Consider the following 19040-nt stretch of genomic DNA (forward strand, 5'->3'; position numbering starts at 1 on the left):
AAAATTAAACACATTTTTCTTAGGTTAAAACAAATACAAAAAGTTTGAGCACAGAGGCAAAAAACTTTCTCCTCCAAAACAGTCTTTAAAGCACTGCATCATACTAACTTGAAGTAAAAATTATTTTAAGTCTCAAAAAAATCAGTATTAAAATTTAAATACTGTCCTTGAAAAGACTCGAGTTTTGTTGAGCAAGTTGGCCATACTGCCATGCTATCCCCTTTTCTTCACTATCGTTTTTGAGTAGAACTCAATTAGACTGTCATCATCTAATAAGTCAATACACTTTCATCTTCACTGTTTGAAAGATGTTATATTTGTCAGAGAATCCTCATGGACCTAAGACAATTTCTTATGAAGTTGATGCAAGGATATAACTATTCATAGTGGTTATATAAAAACACCAGCAATCTTCACTTTCACTATCTTTTTTTTTTTTTTTTTGGACAGGCAGAGTGGACAGTAGAGGGAGACAGAGAGAAAGGTCTTCCTTTTTCCGTTGGTAAACCCTCCAATGGCCGCCGCGGAAGGCGCACCGTGCTGTTCCAATGGCAGGAGCCAGGTGCTTCTCCTGGTCTCCCATGGGGTGCAGGGCCCAAGAACTTGGGCCATCCTCCACTGCACTCCCTGGCCACAGCAGAGAGCTGGCCTGGAAGAGGGGCAACCGGGACAGGATCGGTGCCCTGACTGGGACTAGAACCCGGTGTGCCGGCGCCGCAAGGCAGAGGATTAGCCTAGTGAGCCGTGCACTTTCACTATCTTGATACAGCACTGTGTTACATGAAAATACATCAATTGAAGTATTTTTTAGAAAGCTGTTTTGAAACCACGTCATTACTAATTATTTTTTGTTTAAAAATAGTTTTACAACAATGGGGGCAGACACTGTGGTACAGTGGGTAAAGCTGCCGCCTGCAGTGCTGGCATCCCATAAGGGCACTGGTTTGAGTCCCGGCTGTTCCACTTCCAATCCAGCTCTCTGCTATGGCTTAGGAAAGCAGTGGGAGATGGACCAAGTCCTTGGGCCCCTGCACCCTTGTGAGAGATCCAGAGGAGGCTCCTGGCTCCTGGCTTCAGATCGGCCCAGCTCCAGCCTTCACAGTCATTTGGGGAGTGAACCACTGGATGGAGGACCTCTTTGCCTCTCTCTCTCTGCTCTAACTCTGCCTTTGAAAAAAAATAAATAAATCTTAAAAAAAAAAAAAAATAGGAGCAGGCATTTGGCCTGGTGATTAAGATACCCTCGTCCCACCTGAGTATCCCAGTTAGAGTCCAGGCCCTGGCTCCTAACTCCAGCTTCCAGCTAATGCAGACCCTGGGAGACAGTAACCTGACTCCTCCCACCTGCACACAAGACCTGGATGGTAATCCTGGCTCCCAGTTTTGGCCCTGGCCCTGGTCCAGCTCCCGCCATTGTGGGTGTTCAGAGAGTGAGCCAGCAGACGAAAGCCCCTGCTCTATCTGTGTCTGTTTTTCTGTCTCCCAAAAAAAGTAAATTAGAAAGAAAATTTCAATAAAAACAAGATTGTTAACCTTCAGATAAACTGGAATGGAAATAAGTGATTTATTCTCATGTCATACTTTAAAATGCCCTAGAAAAATCTAGACAACTAAATAATTACTACTTTTATAATCGTTTTTTGAAAGCCACAGAAATGATTAAAGAATCACTTGCTTTCAAATGTTTCTTAGCTCCATCACTTGCCAAAATAAATTGATCAAATTCAATTATCAAAGGAGAAGAATGCACGCTACACAGTCTGGTATGAGGCAGAGGCAGGGCATTTTCAACAGACTACACGAAACAAGTAAAACTTAGAAAATGCAGTGTACCCACCCACCCCCTCAGCTAAGAGCCAGACTCTCTCCCTCCCTGCAGAGTACCCAACACCCAATCCTCCAAGGCCTCCTGCTAGGGCCCCTCCAATGCATTCCAAAGTCTCCCAATCCTCTCCTGACCCAAACCACTGAAACAGTGAATTAGCAGCGAGCTTGGGACTGTATTTCCTTTGCCAGTACTGTCACAGCCCAACAGGAAACTGGTGTTCCTAGCACCCAAAGTGGGCTTCTTAGAGACATCCCATCCCCATGGAAATGTTGGATAGCCAGGTGGCTAGAATAGACAGCGTATTAGTTCTACGGTTTTATTAAAGACTTTTCATCACGCTAGCGTGGGAATTCAATTATTACATACTTTATGGTTTCTTTTTTTTAATTAATTAATTTGAAAGACAGTTACCAGAGGAAGAGAGATCTTGCACCCACTGGTTCACTCTCAATATGGTCACAATGGCTGAAGCTGGACCGGTCTGATGGCAGGAGCCTGGAGCTTCTCCCAGGTCTCCCACGTGAGTGCAGGGGCCCAAGGACTTGCGCCATCTTCCACTGCTTTTCCCTGGTGCATTAGCAGGAGTTGGACTGGAAGTAGAGCAGCAAGGACTTAACCTGTGCCCAAATGGGAAACCGGCGCTGCAGGCAGCAGCATTACTAGCTGCACCACAGCACTGGCCCCACATACTTTACTGTTTCTACCCAAAAAATGTATTCCAAGTGCAGAACAAACAAACTTTGAGAAAAAACTTGTGGCCACATTGTGGTATAGCGGGTAAAACTGCCACCTAGAACCCTGCATCTGATTCCAGTCCCAGCTGCTCTACTTCTGATCCAGCTCCCTGCTAATACGTCTGGGAAAACAGCAGCAAATGGCCCAAGTGCTTGGGCCCCTGCACCCACATGGGAAGCCCCGATAAACCTCCTGACCCCTGGTTTCAGGCTGGCCCACGCCCTGGCTGATGTGGCCATCTCAGGAATGAACCAGCAGATGGAAGATCTCTCTGTGTGTCTTCCCTCTCTCTGTAACTCTGCCTTTCAAATAAATAAAACAAATTAAAAAACAAAAAAAGAAGAAAGAAAGAAAACTTATGAGGCCAGCATTGTGACATACTGGGTAAAGTCTCTACTTGCAAAGCTGGCATCCAATATAGGGTTGCTACATGGCTGCTCCACTTCTGATCTAGCTCCCTGCTAATGGCCTGGGAAAAGCAGCAGAAAATGGGTCCCTGCCATCCACATAGGAGACCCGGATGAAGCTCCTAACTTCACCCTGGCCCAACCATTGCAGCCATCTGGGGACTAAACCAGCAAATTAAAGATCTCTCTGTGTAACAGACCTTCAAATAAGTAAATCTTAAAAAAAAAAAACAAAAAGCAAACAAAAACTTATTTTTTTGAGTTTGGTAATGCCCATAACACTATAGCCAAACCAATTCAAATTTCTAACATAAGGATGCAAAGCTCACTAAATCTATCCTTAAGGCATATTCCAAAAGATAACTGATAAATGAAAATACCTGTCAATGAGCTTCCTGTACTACTTTACTAACTGTAGCCCCTGGAGTACTAAGCATATGCTAATTTGATACTAACTCCTGAAAATTAAAAAAATTTAAATGACGTTCTAATAAGTTGTGTTTCAGTCCATTATCGAATTTCCATAATGCCTTAGGAGCACACCAAAGCAGTCACAATTCTTAAATTCCCTAAAGATGACACAAGAGAACTAACCAGTGGGTCCTTATGAGAACCAGATGACCTGTTCTTCGTTCCATAAGAGGGCGTGTAAGAATGATTCTGGAAGTAAATATTTAACTTAATTAACACACAGTAAAGTTTTAAAAATGCAGCATCGTAAAATCACACACACAAAGGTCTATAAGACGCATAGGCCAGGCTGCATGCGATCTGCTCCCCATCTGTTAGTGGATGGTTCACTGCATGTGAGCGGCTAGGTACAGGGCCTACCCACACATCTGCAATCCTGCCTCTCCCCTGTGCCCAGGAAACAAAAACTGACTAGGACTTAAACCAGGCAAGCGATCTGTGAGGACCTTCATCCCACAACTCATTTGAGTCTCTCTATCTTCTTTATGAAGGTGACAAAGAGAGTTACCTTCTTTCATAATATTCCTTACCCAAAGGCTAACAAGCAATCTTTTGGCTCAACCAAAACAGAAGTGACCAAATAAAGAACATGAGGTTGCATTTCCCCAGACAATACTCTTAACCCAGTGAGTGGTGCTCGGGGGAGACCTGTCAACACAGAATGGAGGACCCAACACTGCAGCAGTGTTACTAAATGGTCATCCTATGCAAGGCCCTCGGAGGTCAGGAGCATGACTTGCTCTCCTGAAACAAGGGAGTGCAGCTATAAATACCGTACCTTTTTAGAGCCAAAGGCAACAGATGGTTCTACTCTAAGCAAATCTTCTCCCATGATACAGTCCAAATCAATGACTATAAACTCAGTTCTCTATTTTTGAATATGCATCTTTTTTATACATTACTGCAAACATTTTAAGAGATATCCACACTCACCTGGTCTAGAAACTCTAGCAGCCTATTCACATAACATCGTCCAAAGAAAAACAAGCTACATCTACTTGCTTGGCTAATGTGAAATACCATAAAAACAAACCAAGCTAAACCAAAACACTTGGACTAAACATTTCAGGCATTGTCTATCACTACTGGATGTTTTATGTATGGCAACTTCACACTTGCTAGCCTGTGACATACAAAATGAAACGCAACTGGGCCTGTTTCAACACGCTGTTGGAGGGGCTGGCACTGTTCCAAAGCGGGGTAAGCTGCTTGGGACACCCACTTCCCATATTGGAGAGGCAGTTTGAGTCCTGGTTCCTCTGCTTCTGATCTGACCTACTGCTAATGCACTGTGGAAGACAGGGACTGATAGCTCAAGTGCTTAGGCTTCTGATACCATGTGGGAGACCTGGGCTCCTGGCTTCAGCCTGGCCCAGCCCTGGGAGTCAATCAGCAAATGGAAGATACCATCTCCTTTCCTCCTTTCCTCTTCCTTCCTTTTCTTCCCCTTTCCTTCCTTTCTCTCACTCTCTTCCCTTTTCAAATAAAATAAACACTTAAACAAACACTGGGGCCAGCACTGTGGTGCACTGGGTAAAGCCGCTGCCTGCAGTGCCAGCATCACATATGAGTGCTGGTTCAAGTCCCAGTTTCTCCACTTCCAATCCAGCTCTCTGTTATGGCCTGGGAAAGCAGTGGAAGATGGCCCAGGCTCCTAGCTTGGGATCAGTTCAACTCTGGCTGTTGCAGCTATTTGGGGAGTGACCCAGCAGATAGAAGACCTTTCTCCCTGCCTCTGCTTCTTGGCAACTCTGCCATTCAAAAAAATAAATAAATCTCTAAAAAAAAAATAAAAGGCACTGTTAGAAACATGTTTTCTAGGGCAATGAGTCTGTGTGAGGTGAGTGGTTCCTCACTTTGAGATCAGTTATCACCACCAATCTTCAGCTCTAAATGAAGATGCAAATCATTTCCATTTCATCTTGAAACTCTAAGAGAAAATTACTATTCCAATAAAAAATTATATCACAAACACAAAATAAGTTTTTGCTTTGTTAATCACACATTTTCCCCAGAAGATCATAGCAAAGCTGTACAATTTATTTACAATCTATGACTAACACCAACAAATGATTATAAAGTAAAACACCATATGAAACACAAAGCCATGCACTACATACTAATGATGAAAGTCTTGACGATCTGTCCTTGAGGGGACCATACTGGATTTCAGGAAAAAGGTGAAAGTTGATTGCATTTCCAAATTCAAAAATATAAAGAGGGGGAAAATAAAACCTACAGTTATTAAAAATCCAATAATATTTTAAAATACTAAATAGGAAAGCTATTATGTTATGGCAAGTGCTGTGGTGCAAGGTGCCACCTGGGACATCCACATTCCAGATCTAAGCAGCCATTCAAATCCCAGCTACTCCACGCTTCTGATCCTGCTATATGCTAATGCAGTCAGGAAATGATGGCTCAAGTGCTCAGGACCCTGTCCCCCACAAGGGAGACCCAAATGGAGCTCTGAGCTCCTGGTTTTGGACTGTCCCAGCAACCCTGGCTGTTGCAGGCATGTGGAAAGTGAATCAGCAAATGGGAGGTATCTGTCTCCGTCTCTCTGTCACACTGCCTTTCAAATAAATAAAAACATTTAAAAAAAAAAAAAAAAGCAATAATACAGGGCCGGCGCTGTGGCACAGGAGGTTAAAGCCCCAGCCAGCAGCACTGGCATCCCATATGGGTGCTGGTTCGCATCCTGGCCGCTCCATTTCCGATCCAGCTCTCTGCTGTGGCCTGGGAAAGCAGTAGAAGATGGCCCAAGTCCTTGGGTCCCTGTACCCACGTGGGAGACCCGGAAGAAGCGCCTGTCTCCTGGTTTCAGATCAGCTCAGCTCTGGCCATTGTGGTCATCTGGGTAGTGAACCAATGGAATGGAAGACCTCTCTCTCTCTGGCTCTACCTCTCTCTCTGTAACTCTGTCTTTCATATAAATAAAATAAATCTTAGAAAAAAAGCCATTATATTTGAATTACAAAATGTCTTTCTTCCTACTCTTCCTAGTATAAATTAATGCTAAAGTGGATGTATACTTAAAACTGCTCATTTTTCTTTCAAATAAAATTACTAATCAGCAATGGTGAGATGACCGGATCTCACTACACCACAGGACAAAACAATAAAGGAGTCCAAATGCAAGGCTGAAGAGCTCTAAAGTCAAAGGTGCTGCATGCTTTATTACTGTGACTGTCACCACCATTTTTCATCGTTCAAAAAACAATGACAGCAAGGAATGGACAGCAAGGAATGCCCAATGAGGCAGAGCACATAACTGATCTGACCCTGCTTACAAAGAAACTAACTGCAGCATGAAAACAGGTTGTTCCATGGAACTGCCTGGAAACACAGACCTGAAAAACTTCCTTCCTCAAGAAAAATGCTGAACAAAACAAGAAACTTGGTCAAGGCATAGAACGCATGCAATACATACATGCAAGACAATGACTATATATGAAAAAATATACAAAGCTCACAAGAGCAGAAAACCCATATTTCATATACATCTTATTTTTTAAGGGATTCTACAACACCCTATTTCAGGTCTAAACAACCCACAATGATTTAAGTAGTAATTACACGTGGTTGTGATTTCCTAACACTGCTTCTTAAGAATTCGATTTTATATCTTTTGAACAATCTTATGAGAAATTAAAAAATATAAAACAAATGAACAGCCAGCGCTGCGGCTCACTAGGCTAATCCTCCACCTTGCGGCGCCGGCACACCGGGTTCTAGTCCCGATCGGGGTGCCGGATTCTGTCCCGGTTGCCCCTCTTCCAGGCCAGCTCTCTGCTATGGCCCGGGAGTGCAGTGGAGGATGGCCCAAGTGCTTGGGCCCTGCACCCGCATGGGAGACCAGGAGAAGCACCTGGCTCCTGGCTTCAGATCAGCGCAGTGCGCTGGCCACAGTGGCCATTGGGGGGTGAACCAATGGCAAAAAGGAAGACCTTTCTCTCTGTCTCTCTCTCTCTCACTGTCCACTCTGCCTGTCAAAAAACAAAACAAAACAAAAAAACAAATGAACGATTTCCTTAGGTGGTTTAAACACTAATTACTAAAAATATCCTCCTTTCACAATTGTTACACTTACACAGGATTTTAGGAAAGGCTACTCAACATTATCTAAAACACTACTTTGCTAACTGCAGGTTAATACAACTCATTAGTAATTCATCAAACCAATTTAGCATTTTAAATGAAATACCAAAGAAAATATTAGAGAGTGTTGTACACAGTAAGAGTAAATAATCTGTGAAACTTGTTTCATACATCCATGTTTTTACACGCACACACAGACACACATGAGCCTACAAGCATCACTGGATCGCGGTGTTTACCACATGCAGATGTAATGCACCACCTTCTTGTACAGAACTCACAACTTTTGAAAACTTTTAAGCTTTCAAAATACAAAAATATCTTAATATGCTAGAAGACCAAATCATATAACCTGGTCCTACTAATTAAGATAACAGTTCAGACAGCACAATGCCTCTTTCTTGATGCCTAATGAGATAGTCATTTACAAAAGACACTGCAAAACCTCAAAACTATATTTTTACATATAAGGCTAACGGCACAATTTTACAAACAGTATAAAATCACTGAAAATGTTACTTTAATAATTACCAAAATGTACTGAAGCAAAGTATCTGCATGTGTGACTGAGTATTAGCCTGAAGCTTACAGAAAAGGTAAGCATCATTATTCCACGTGTAACAAAATCTTGTTACAGAATTTCCTGACATGCATGTAAGTGTCCATTTGATATGAGATATTTTACACAGATATGGGACTGAACGAGCTGAACTGCAATCAACCTGTTTTAATTTCCCTTTTCAAAATATAATGTAGAGTTCAGGTGGCTTTAAAAAATGCTGAAGGGGGCCCGTGCTGTGGCGTAGTGGGTAAAGTCACCACCTGCAGCGCCGGCATCCCATATGGGCACCGGTTCGAGTCCCAGCTGCTCCACTTCCCATTCAGCTCTCTGCTATGGCTTGGGAAAGCAGTAGAAGATGGCCCGAGTCCTTTGGCTCCTGCACCCACATGGGAGCCCCGGTAGAAGTCCTGGCTCCTGGCTTTGGATTGGCCGCAGCTCCAGCCGTTGCAGCCATCTAGGGAGTGAACCAGCGGATGGAAGACTTCTCTCTCTCTCTCTCTGCCTCTCCTCTGTGTAGCTATGACTTTCAAATAAAATAAATATTTAAAAAAATGCTGAAGTCTATCTGATAGTGAAATCTATAATTTGAACACACCAATTGCTAGAACAGTTATGCAAACTAAGGGAACCCTTTTAAGTGAAAGTTTGTATTTATGGTGTTTAAAAACAAATTGTGGAGGGGGCCCCACTTGGGGAGTGAAACAGTGGATGGGAGTGCTCACTCTTCCTCACATTCTTTTTCTATCTAATAAATAAATTCTAAAAATAATAGTACAGCAAACCAACTGTGAAAACAAAGAGCACCAAGTATCAATAACCACCACAATGCACCAATGACTCAGACCCCTAGAACACTGAAAACTAACAGTGAAAGCCTAATACTACACCACGTATCTCTCTGGGCTACACACCATGATGTCTTCCTTTTGGGTGTACTGACTCTGCTCCAGTATGCTCCAGTTATATCCACTGAGGGATTCTTCAGTGGAATTAATCAGTGTGCAGAAATGACAAACACACTGCAAGCATACTTTAAAAATGGATATATAAATAAAAATGAAGTAGTTTAATAAAAAAAAAAAAACCTCCACCAATGAGAAATAGCAGTGGATCCTGACTGCTCGGATTCAAGATTTCATTTTTTAATTTTGAATCTCTGCCTTACTGTCTTCTTACATTCCAGTATATAAGATATAAAGCAACAGCCAAGCGTCTGTTTTAGGCAGTCAATGTTTCACGTTACGAAGGCTCTAACCACACATATAACTAATAGATACACATTGCTTCCATTCCGCAAGTTCAGGGATTTGATTGTCCTTCCCCTAGATGCACTGACTACCTTTGCTCATTTCATCTTTACAAAGAACGCCATAGCATTGACACCAGTGTTTCCTGCCCAAATAGCTTTCAGCAAGTTATCTTCCAGAAAGGTAGTATCTGAACAAAAGGAGAGACCAAAGTCCTAAGATAGCAGCATAATACACATTCACCGCATATCCAGCCACTACTAATATTCATACGCTAATTATTAGGTTCAAAAAGTAGTAGACGTTGAAAGCATGGCTCAGGAGTAAAGTTTTAAAAAACAGATGGCAACTGGAGTGCCCACTGGGTGTCCTAGCTACTCCACACTTCCAACCCAGCTCCTTGTTAATATGGCTGCAAAGCTGCAGATGATCCAAGTACATGGGTTCCTGCCACCCACGTGGGAGACCTGGACAGAGTTCCTGGCTCCTGGCTTCAGCTTGGCCTACACCTGGCTGTTGAGTCTTTTGGGAAGTAAACCAGTGGATCAAAGATCGATCGATCTCTCTCTTTCTCCACCTCCAATTCTTACCCTCTCCTCCCTATCACCCTGCGATTCAAATGGATAAATAAAAGAAATGCCAGAATAGGAAACCACAAGAAAATTTAGGTATTTTGACCACATATGAAAGTTGTTTAACATGCTCAGCTTAATGGAAATGGGAACTTTAAAAAGCAAATAATCTGATGAACTCAGAATTCTCAATATATCTAGTTAAAAAAGGAAAAGAATTCACCTCATTTCCTTTAAATATTGTTATTAGTGACCATTCATATTTGTTTCTGAGAAAGTACATATTTAAAATATTTCTATAATTTTTATGTGTCAGTATAAATTTTAAAAATTATTGAACAAAACAGAGTATTTAACATGTACACTCACAGAAAAAGTGGTAGTCTTCTATAGGATATGAAATTTTTATTACACTTCAAATTCACATGTTGACTTTTTAAAATATTGGGAACTTTACTTCATCCCATAATAGCAAATTTCCATAATTATCATACTGAAATCATGGAAAGTTATAAATACTACAATTCCCATAAAGAGGAAAATCAATCTCATTACTTTAGAGATATCCCAGATAAATAATTCCTTACAGTTTAATTACATCTTTCTTCTTTGTTTGTGGATTTGTTTTAAAGGCCCTAAATTAAGTCAAACTTAAGTGGCTTTAACTTTAACTTATAAACCAACATAATCAAATTTCCTAGGGTTATATAGCAACTTACAAATAACCTGCTTGATAATAACTATGTGAAAATTCACATTCTGAACCACAGAAAGAAAGCAAAGAAAAAAATCCATACATTAAAAAGAGAAGGGGAGGGGTATAGATCATTTTCAGTCTTGAGCCACTCAACTTTGAAGTTCTTGTTGACTAATTCTCTTACTTTAGGAATCTTCTCAAAATATTTAAAGAGAAAAAAAAAAAGCATCTCTAGGGAGAAACATAACAAATTTATAAAAATAAAGTTTTTGTCCTGCAAAATCACTTTCAAGCTCATTATGTTAGATTTCTATAAAGATTTATTAATATTCTACTATTCTTTTTTTTTTTTTTGACAGGCAGAGTGGACAGTGAGAGTGAGAGAGAGAGAGAGAGACAGACAGAGAGAAAGGTCTTCCTTTGCCGTTGGTTCACCCTCCAATGGCCCCCGCGGCCATTGATCACCGCGCTGATCCGAAGGCAGGAGCCAGGTGCTTCTCCTGGTCTCCCATGGGGTGCAGGGCCCAAGCACTTGGGCCATCCTCCACTGCACTCCCTGGCCACAGCAGAGAGCTGGCCTGGAAGAGGGGCAACCAGGACAGAATCCGGCACCCCGACCAGGACTAGAACCTGGTGTGCCGGCGCCGCTAGGCGGAGGATTAGCCTATTGAGCCGCAGCGCCAGCCAATATTCTACTATTCTTAAAAACCTAAGGCTTTATAACTAACATATTTATGATTCAAAAACTAGCTTGCTGTGGCGCAGTGGGTTAAAGGCCTGGCCTGCAGCACCAGCATCCCATTTGGGTGCTAGTTCAAGTTCTGGCCGCTCCACTTCCAGTCCAGCTCTCTGCCATGGCCTGAGAAAAGAGTGGAGGATGGCCCAACTACTTAGGCCCCTGCACCCACGTGTCAGACATGGAGGAAGCTCTTGGCTCCTGGTTTTGGATCAGCTCAACTCGTCATTGCAGCCATCTGGGGAGTGAACCAGTGGATGGAAGACCTCTCTCTCTCTGGCTCTACCTCTCTATGTAACTCTGTCTTTCAAATATACAAAATAAATCTAAAAAAAAAAAAAGGAAGGAAGGAAGGAAGGGAGGGAGGGAGGGAGGGAAGGAGGAAGGAAGAAACTGCCTCCCTAAGAAGCAGGTTGCTAGGGCTTTAAAAAAAAAACTAATTAACTAACTCACTCTAAAAACACAGATCACATTCATCATAATAAAAATAACCAGTGTGAAAGATTATCTGTGATAATAAATGTGTCAATAACTAGTAAGTCAGAACAAGCTAAGTTTATTACACCATATTCTTTTTATATATTATATAATGTGGGAAGACAAACAGAATTGGGGAAAATTAACACATAAGACCTTACATGAAAGATTATTTTACTAATGAAAAGCCCAGATGGATCACTATGCAAAGGAAAAGCATTGCCTTGCGGTTCAGAGCATTACTCTCTCACAGGAGGGAGAGCAAGCAGAGTCTCAGCACAATAAGCCAGCCTTATTTTAAGGAGCAATTTCTAATTAACCCTGATTTATTACAGTCTATGCTAAATAGCTAGCAAGTGTTCATCAAAATGGCAAAGCATGATAAGCAGCGCCCTTTTCAAGTCAATAGTTCAATTTTTCCATATAATGAAACTGTAAGTAGTCACCCAAGCCCCAAAACTATTTCCTGTTTAATAAACTGCCATTAAGATATTAAAGCAGGAAAAACCTGAGAGTTAGAACCAAGCAGATGTTATTCTATATAATTAATTGTATTATTTTGTGATACTTTTCCAAAATCAATGTCCTTCTACAAAAGAGAATAGACAGGATAGACTAAAATATTCATGATTTCAGAGTTTATTTACAGCAATAATTTGAACGAAAGCCTCAATTTTCAATCAGAGAACTTTGCTATTTTCTACATTTTTTGTTAAAGACAAGGAATAATGAACACTGCCAGACTGCTTAGGCGACTGCTGATGCTGACGAAAGCTCACACCCTGCTACCATGGTATAAACAATTTCAAATACCAACCCTGTGACTGCCAAGACTTCGAAGGGACAATGCATCCTCAACTTTCTGATGAAAATAAAAACAAACAGTAAAAGTTCATGAAGGATCACATTAAGTTAGTGAGAAAGAGCATTATGGACATTGTACAAGTCACTACAAACCAGAGAGGGACGATGATGACTGGACCGGTGGGAAAACCTGGCCCTTTCCGAATCCTCCTGGGAAAGCAGAAAGTAGACGGAGAGTTAATGACTGATCAGACAGCTGTTCATCAGAACTCAGCAATCCTAGAAGCGGCTTCACAGAGCACCTTTAGGGGAGCTGCATGCATGATTTTGTTGGGAACAAAGTAGAAACAATATTGGCAACATTTTTATTTTATCAAGCTGTATGTATGTCAGACCATTTTTATAGCCAAAAAGCTCAATACATCAAGTTAAAAATACACAAGCATACTTAAACAAAAGTTGAGTTCAGCATTAAGAGACATCTTTTTTAATTGTTAACATTAATTTATCATATTTTTAAAATATTTATTTATTTATTTGAAAGAGTTACAGAGAGGGAGGGAGAGACAAAAAGAGACAGCAAGACCTTTCATTCACTAGTTCACTACTAAGATGTCTGCAAGAGCCAGTGCTGAGCCAAGCCAGAGCCAGGAGCCCAGAGCTTCACCTGGGTCTCCACCATGGGTGGCAGCAGCCCAAGTTCTTGGACCATCTTCTGCTGCTTTTCCCAAGTCATCAGAAGGGAGCTATATCGGAAGTGGAGCAGCTGGGACACGAACTGGCACCCACATGGGATGCCAGCGTTACAGGACAGTTTTTACACACTATACCACAACGCTGACCGCAATCACAGATGTATTTTTTATTTATTTATTTATCTGGCAGATAGAGTTAGACAGTGAGAGAGAGAGAGACAGAGAGAAAGGTCTTCCTTCCATTGGTTCACCACCCAAAATGGCTACGATGGCCAGAGCTACGCCGATCCGAAGCCAGGAGCTTCTCCCGGTCTCCCATGCGGGTACAGGGCCCAAGCACTTGGGCCATCCTCCACTGCCTTCCCGGGCCACAGCAGAGAGCTGAACTGGAAGAGCAGCAACCGGGACTAGAACCTGGTGCCCATATGGGATGCTGACGCCACAGGTGGAGGATTAACCAAGTGAGCCACGGCGCCAGCCCCACACAGATGTATTTTAAGGACAGAGTATATTGCTTTAAAAATACTGGGTTATAATTTTGTGATCACTGAAAAGAACTTTTCTCTCATTCACCAATCTAACTGGGAAGGAACAAATAAGTTAAACAGATCTAGATTACATGTTGTTAACATGAAACTAAATACTTAATAGAAATTACATAACCTAAGGGTTGATAAAGTCACCTCAAGAGTCATACTTTAAGCATATATTAAAAAAAACTTACCACAATCCCCAATAGCTAACTAAATTAAATGTAATTACAAACTTTTCCACATTCAGCTATTAGCAATGGAGCACTGGTTAGTTCAAAGAGCCTTGTACTAAAGGTAAATTAATCCTATATGCCCCTCCCAGTATTATCTGGAATACCAGGGTGACATACATGGTTAAATGTCCAATATCCCCTTTATACTCTCTTTTCTTTTGTTCCACTAGCTACCCAAGAGCACTTTTTAAAAATCCATCTGGGAGCCGGCGCTGTGGTATAGTAGGGTAAAGCCGCCACCTCCAGTGCCCACATCCCATATGGGCACCAGTTCAAGTCCCAGCTGCTCTACTTCCCATTCAGCTCTCTGCTATGGCCTGGGAAAGCAGTAGAAGTTGGCCCAAGTCCTTTGGCCCCTGCACCCGCATGGGAGACCCAGAAGGAGCTCCTGGCTCCTGGCTTTGGATTGGCACAGTACCAGCTGTTGCAGTCATCTGGGGAGTGAACCAGTGAATTATAGACTTTCTCTAACTATCTCTCTCTTTCTGTAACTCTTTCAAATAAATAAATAAATCCTGCCATCGGAACAGTGCGGTGCGCCGGCCGCAGCGCGCCTACCGCGGCGGCCATTGGAGGGTGAACCAACGGCAAAAAGGAAGACCTTTCTGTCTGTCTCTCTCTCTCACTGTCCACTCTGCCTGTCCAAAAAAAAAAAAAAAAAAGAAAAGAAAAAAAAATAGATCTAAAAAGCACGGCATAGACAGGCAGTTGGCACAGCAGTTTTAAGAAGTCACTTGGGAAGGGAAGTTGGTGTCGTGATATAGTTGGCCTGCAACACCAGCATCCCAGTGTGTGCCAGTTCAATTCCCAGCTGCTCCACTGCTGATCCAGCTCCCTGCTAATACACCTGGGAAAGAAACAGAAAATGGCCCAACTGCTTAGGCCTCCATACCCGAAAAAGTGTGGCCCACCTCCAGCCATTGCAGTCATTTGGGGAGTGAACCAGCATAAGGGGAATCGATCTCTCTCTCTCTCTCTCTCTCTCTCTCTCTCTCTCTCTCCCTTTCAAATAAATAATTTTTTTAAAAAAAGAAGTCACTTGGGACACCCACATTCCATAGCCAAGTGCCTGGGTTTGAGTCTCAGCTCTGCTTCCAATTACAACTTCCTGCTAACAGGCACCCAGGAAGGCAGCAGACGAAGCCTCAAGTACTCGGGTCCCCGCTAACCCCATGGGAAACCCAGATTAAGTTCTGGGCTCCAGGCGTGGCCTAGCCCAGACTCAGATGTTGCAGGCATTTGGGGAGTAAACAGCAGGCAGAAGATCTCTCACTGTCTCTCTGCCTTTCAAATAAAAATAAAAATAAGAAAATGTTTTAATTAAAATAGAGTATGACCCTTCAAATATACAGCAAAAACAGATGAATTCATGTTCATTTTCAATTATGTTTATGATAAAAATAATCCCACATTAAAGTATCTTACTTAGTACTGATATAGTTCTATATTTAAACAGCTTTTCTTTTTAGCTCCATTTGAAAACCTGCTCTACAAAGATTTCAGAAGATTACACAGTAGAGATGGGCATTTGGTCTAGTAGTCAAGATAAGTTAGGAGGCTGACAGCCCACATCAGAGCACTGGGGTTCAATGCATATCTCTGCTTCTGATCCCAGCTTCCTACCAATGCAGACCCTGGGAGGCCGCAGCGATGGCTCAAGTAATGGGTTTTCTGACATCTGAGAGAGACCTGGGTGTGTACCCAGCTCCTGGCTTCACTTCCTGCCTAGGAGCACTGCAGGAATGGATCAGTGGATGCAAGCTTGCTGGCTCACTTCCCCCTACCCTGCCTCTAAAATAGATAAACTGGGGGGAAGGGGCAGGATACAGAGTAAAACAAAAACCTCACAAAGGCACATAGGCCAGTTAATTTAAACAAAGAACATAATTTATTCCATAATCAAACTACACCTTAAAAAAGCACTGTCCAAAAGAACTTCCTGTAACAAAGGAAATGTTCTACATGTGTGTCAATATGGTAACTAAAAGCCACATGTTGCTACTGAGCACTGGGAATGCTCGAAGCACAACTAAGAAACCAAATTGTAAACTGGACTTAGAAGTAGGCACTTGGTGTCGTAATTAAGATGCTGCTTGGGATGCCCGCTTCCTCCATAGGAGTGCCTGAGCTCAAGGCCCAGCTCTGCTTCCACTCTATCTTCCTGCCAGTGTGCACTCTGAGAAGTGGCAGATGAGGGAACAAGTTCTGGGGTCACTACCAGCCACGTGGGAAACCTGGACTGAGTTAACAACTCCTAGCTTTGGTCTGGTTCAGTCCTAGCGTCGGTGGACATTTGGGAAGTGAACCAGAGGATGAAAGAGCTCTGACTCTTGTCTCTCCATCTGTTTCTGTCTCCCTCTGCTTCTCTCTCTCTTTCTCTGTTTCAAATAAATAAATGTTAAATAAGTGAATAGCACAAAACATTGAAAAATTAAAAATAAAGTGCTTAATTTTAAACAATTTAAATTTAATTATCTATACATAGCTAGTGATTGCTGCACAGAATAGCATTTCTCAAAACCTCTATGACAGGGGCTGGCATTGTGGCATAGTAGGTTAAGCCTCAGCCTGCGGCACCACCATCCCTCATGGGAGCCAGTTTGAATCCTGGCTGCTCCTCTTGCAATCCAACTCCCTGCTGATGGCCTGGAGAGCAGTGGAGGATGGCCCAGGTGCTTGGGCCCCTGTACCCAAGTGGGAGACCTGGAAGAAGCTCCAGGCTTCCAGCTTCAGCCTGGCCCAGCCCTGGCCGTTGCAGCCATTTGGGTAGTGAACCAGCAGATGGAAGACCTCTCTCTCTGTCTCTCTGTCTCTCCCTCTCTCTGTAACACTGTCTCTCAAATAAATCTTTAAAAAAAAAAAAAAAAAAAACCGGCCGGCGCCGTGGCTTAACAGGCTAATCCTCCACCTTGCGGCGCTGGCACACCGGGTTCTAGTCCCGGCTGGGGCGCCGGATTCTATCCCAGTTGCCCCTCTTCCAGGCCAGCTCTCTGCTATGGCCCGGGAAGGCAGTGGAGGATGGCCCAAGTCCTTGGGCCCTGTACCCCATGGGAGACCAGGAGAAGCACCTGGCTCCTGGCTTCGGATCAGCACGATGCGCTGGCCGCAATGGCCATTGGAGGGTGAACCAACGGCAAAAAGGAAGACCTTTCTCTCTGTCTCTCTCTCTCTCACTATCCACTCTGCCTGTCAAAAAAAAAAAAAAAAAAAAAAAAAAAAAAAAAAAAAAACCTGACAAAATATATGTTCAGAGAAAACATTAAACCAAGCTGAACGTACATTTTTACTGTACCAAAAACACACAGAATACATCCTGTGGGGTGAGCATTGGGCCCTGCTTGGCATCTCCAGGAATGCCTGGCCTCAAACCCTGGCACTGCTTCCCATCCCAGCTCACCCTGGGAGGCAGCAGATGATGGCTCAAGTATTTGGTCCCTGTCACCCACACGCACACCAGCTTAGGTTCCAGATTCCTGGCTTCAGCCTTGAGAGGACTAGGGAATGGATCCACAGACAGAGATCCCTGTCTCTCTTTCAAATAAATAAAAATAGGCCGGTGCCGCGGCTCAATAGGCTAATCCTCCACCTGTGGCGCCGGCACGCCAGGTTCTAGTCCCAGTTGGGGCGCTGGATTCTGTCCCGGTTGCCCCTCTTCCAGTCCAGCTCTCTCCTATGGGCCGGGAGTGCACCCACATGGGAGACCAGGAGAAGCACCTGGCTCCTGACTTCGGATCAGCGCAGTGCACCGGCCGCAGCGCACCGGCCACAGCGGCCATTGGAGGGTGAACCAACGGCAAAGGAAGACCTTTCTCTATCTCTCTCTCTCTCTCTCTCACTATCCACTCTGCCTGTCAAAAATAAAAAATTTAAAAAAAAAAAATAAGCACCTTTTAAATGCATATTGTACTGGCCGGCGCCGTGGCTTAACAGGCTAATCCTCCGCCTTGCGGCGCCGGCACACCGGGTTCTAGTCCCGGTTGGGGCGCCAGATTCTATCCCGGTTGCCCCTCTTCCAGTCCAGCTCTCTGCTATGGTCCGGGAAGGCAGTGGAGGATGGCCCAAGTGCCTGGGCCCTGCACCCGCATGGGAGACCAGGAGAAGCACCTGGCTCCTGCCTTCGGATCAGCACGATGCACCAGCCGCAGTGGCCATTGGAGGGTGAACCAACGGCAAAAAAAAGGAAGACCTTTCTCTCTGTCTCTCTCTCACTATCCACTCTGCCTGTCCAAAAAAAAAAGCATATTGTACTGAGAGTCGGCTGGCAGCACCACTCTCACATGGAACGAAAAAACATTTACGTACTTTCTACTTACTCCTCCTACCTTGAAAACTTTTACATAGTGGCAAATGGGAGGAAAACAGAAGGAAATTCTTGTAGAAAAGCCCTCAGGCTAGCACCGTGGCTTACTAAGCTAATCCTCCACCTGCAGCACTGGCACCCTGGGTTCTAGTCCCGGTTGGGGCGCCAGGTACTAGTCCCAGTTGCTCCTCTTCCAGTCCAGCTCTCTGCTGTGGCCCGGGAAGGCAGTGGAGGATGGCCCAAGTGCTTGGGTCCCTGCACCCACATGGAAGACCGGGAAGAAGTACCCAGCTCCTGGCTTTGGATCGGTGCAGCGCCGGCCATGAGGGGAGTGAACCAACGGAAGGAAGACCTTTCTCTCTGTCTCTCTCTCACGCTGTCTATAACTCTCTCACTGTCTAACTCTGCCTGGCAAAAAAAAAAAAGCCTCAATAATAACTCTAGAATTGTCTTTAAGAGCTAGTAGAGGGCCGGGCACCATGGAATAGCAGGTAAAGCCGCCACCTGCAGTGCCATCATCCCATATGGCATCGGTTCAAGACCTGGCTGTTCCACTTTCCATCCAGCTCTCTGCTATGGCCTGGGAAAGCAGTAGAAGATGGCCCAAGTGTTTGGTCCCCTGCATCTGTGTGGGAGACCCAA

The 19040-nt window shown here is 43.6% G+C and overlaps 1 protein-coding gene across 14 annotated transcripts in view; it reads right to left on the minus strand.

The window, feature by feature from the left end:
• Positions 1-19040, minus strand: part of LRRFIP2 (LRR binding FLII interacting protein 2) — a 143281-nt gene that overhangs the window by 63947 nt on the left and 60294 nt on the right. For 7 of the 14 annotated variants that reach the window (XM_062216024.1, XM_062216013.1, XM_062215997.1 and 4 more), the window contains 4 exons: positions 12791-12847; positions 12651-12695; positions 5562-5603; positions 3565-3630 (listed from right to left, as the gene is read on the minus strand). The exons of 4 other annotated variants lie outside the window; for them this stretch is intronic. In XM_062216024.1, coding sequence (XP_062072008.1) covers positions 3565-3630; positions 5562-5603; positions 12651-12695; positions 12791-12847 — 210 coding nt within the window. The remainder of the gene's footprint in view (positions 1-3564; positions 3631-5561; positions 5604-12650; positions 12696-12790; positions 12848-19040) is intronic. 3 more of the 14 variants (XM_062216032.1, XM_062216054.1, XM_062216016.1) reach the window with 2 other exon arrangements.

The sequence above is a fragment of the Lepus europaeus genome, chromosome 2 (genome assembly GCF_033115175.1).
Source record: "Lepus europaeus isolate LE1 chromosome 2, mLepTim1.pri, whole genome shotgun sequence".
Lineage (NCBI taxonomy): Eukaryota > Metazoa > Chordata > Mammalia > Lagomorpha > Leporidae > Lepus > Lepus europaeus.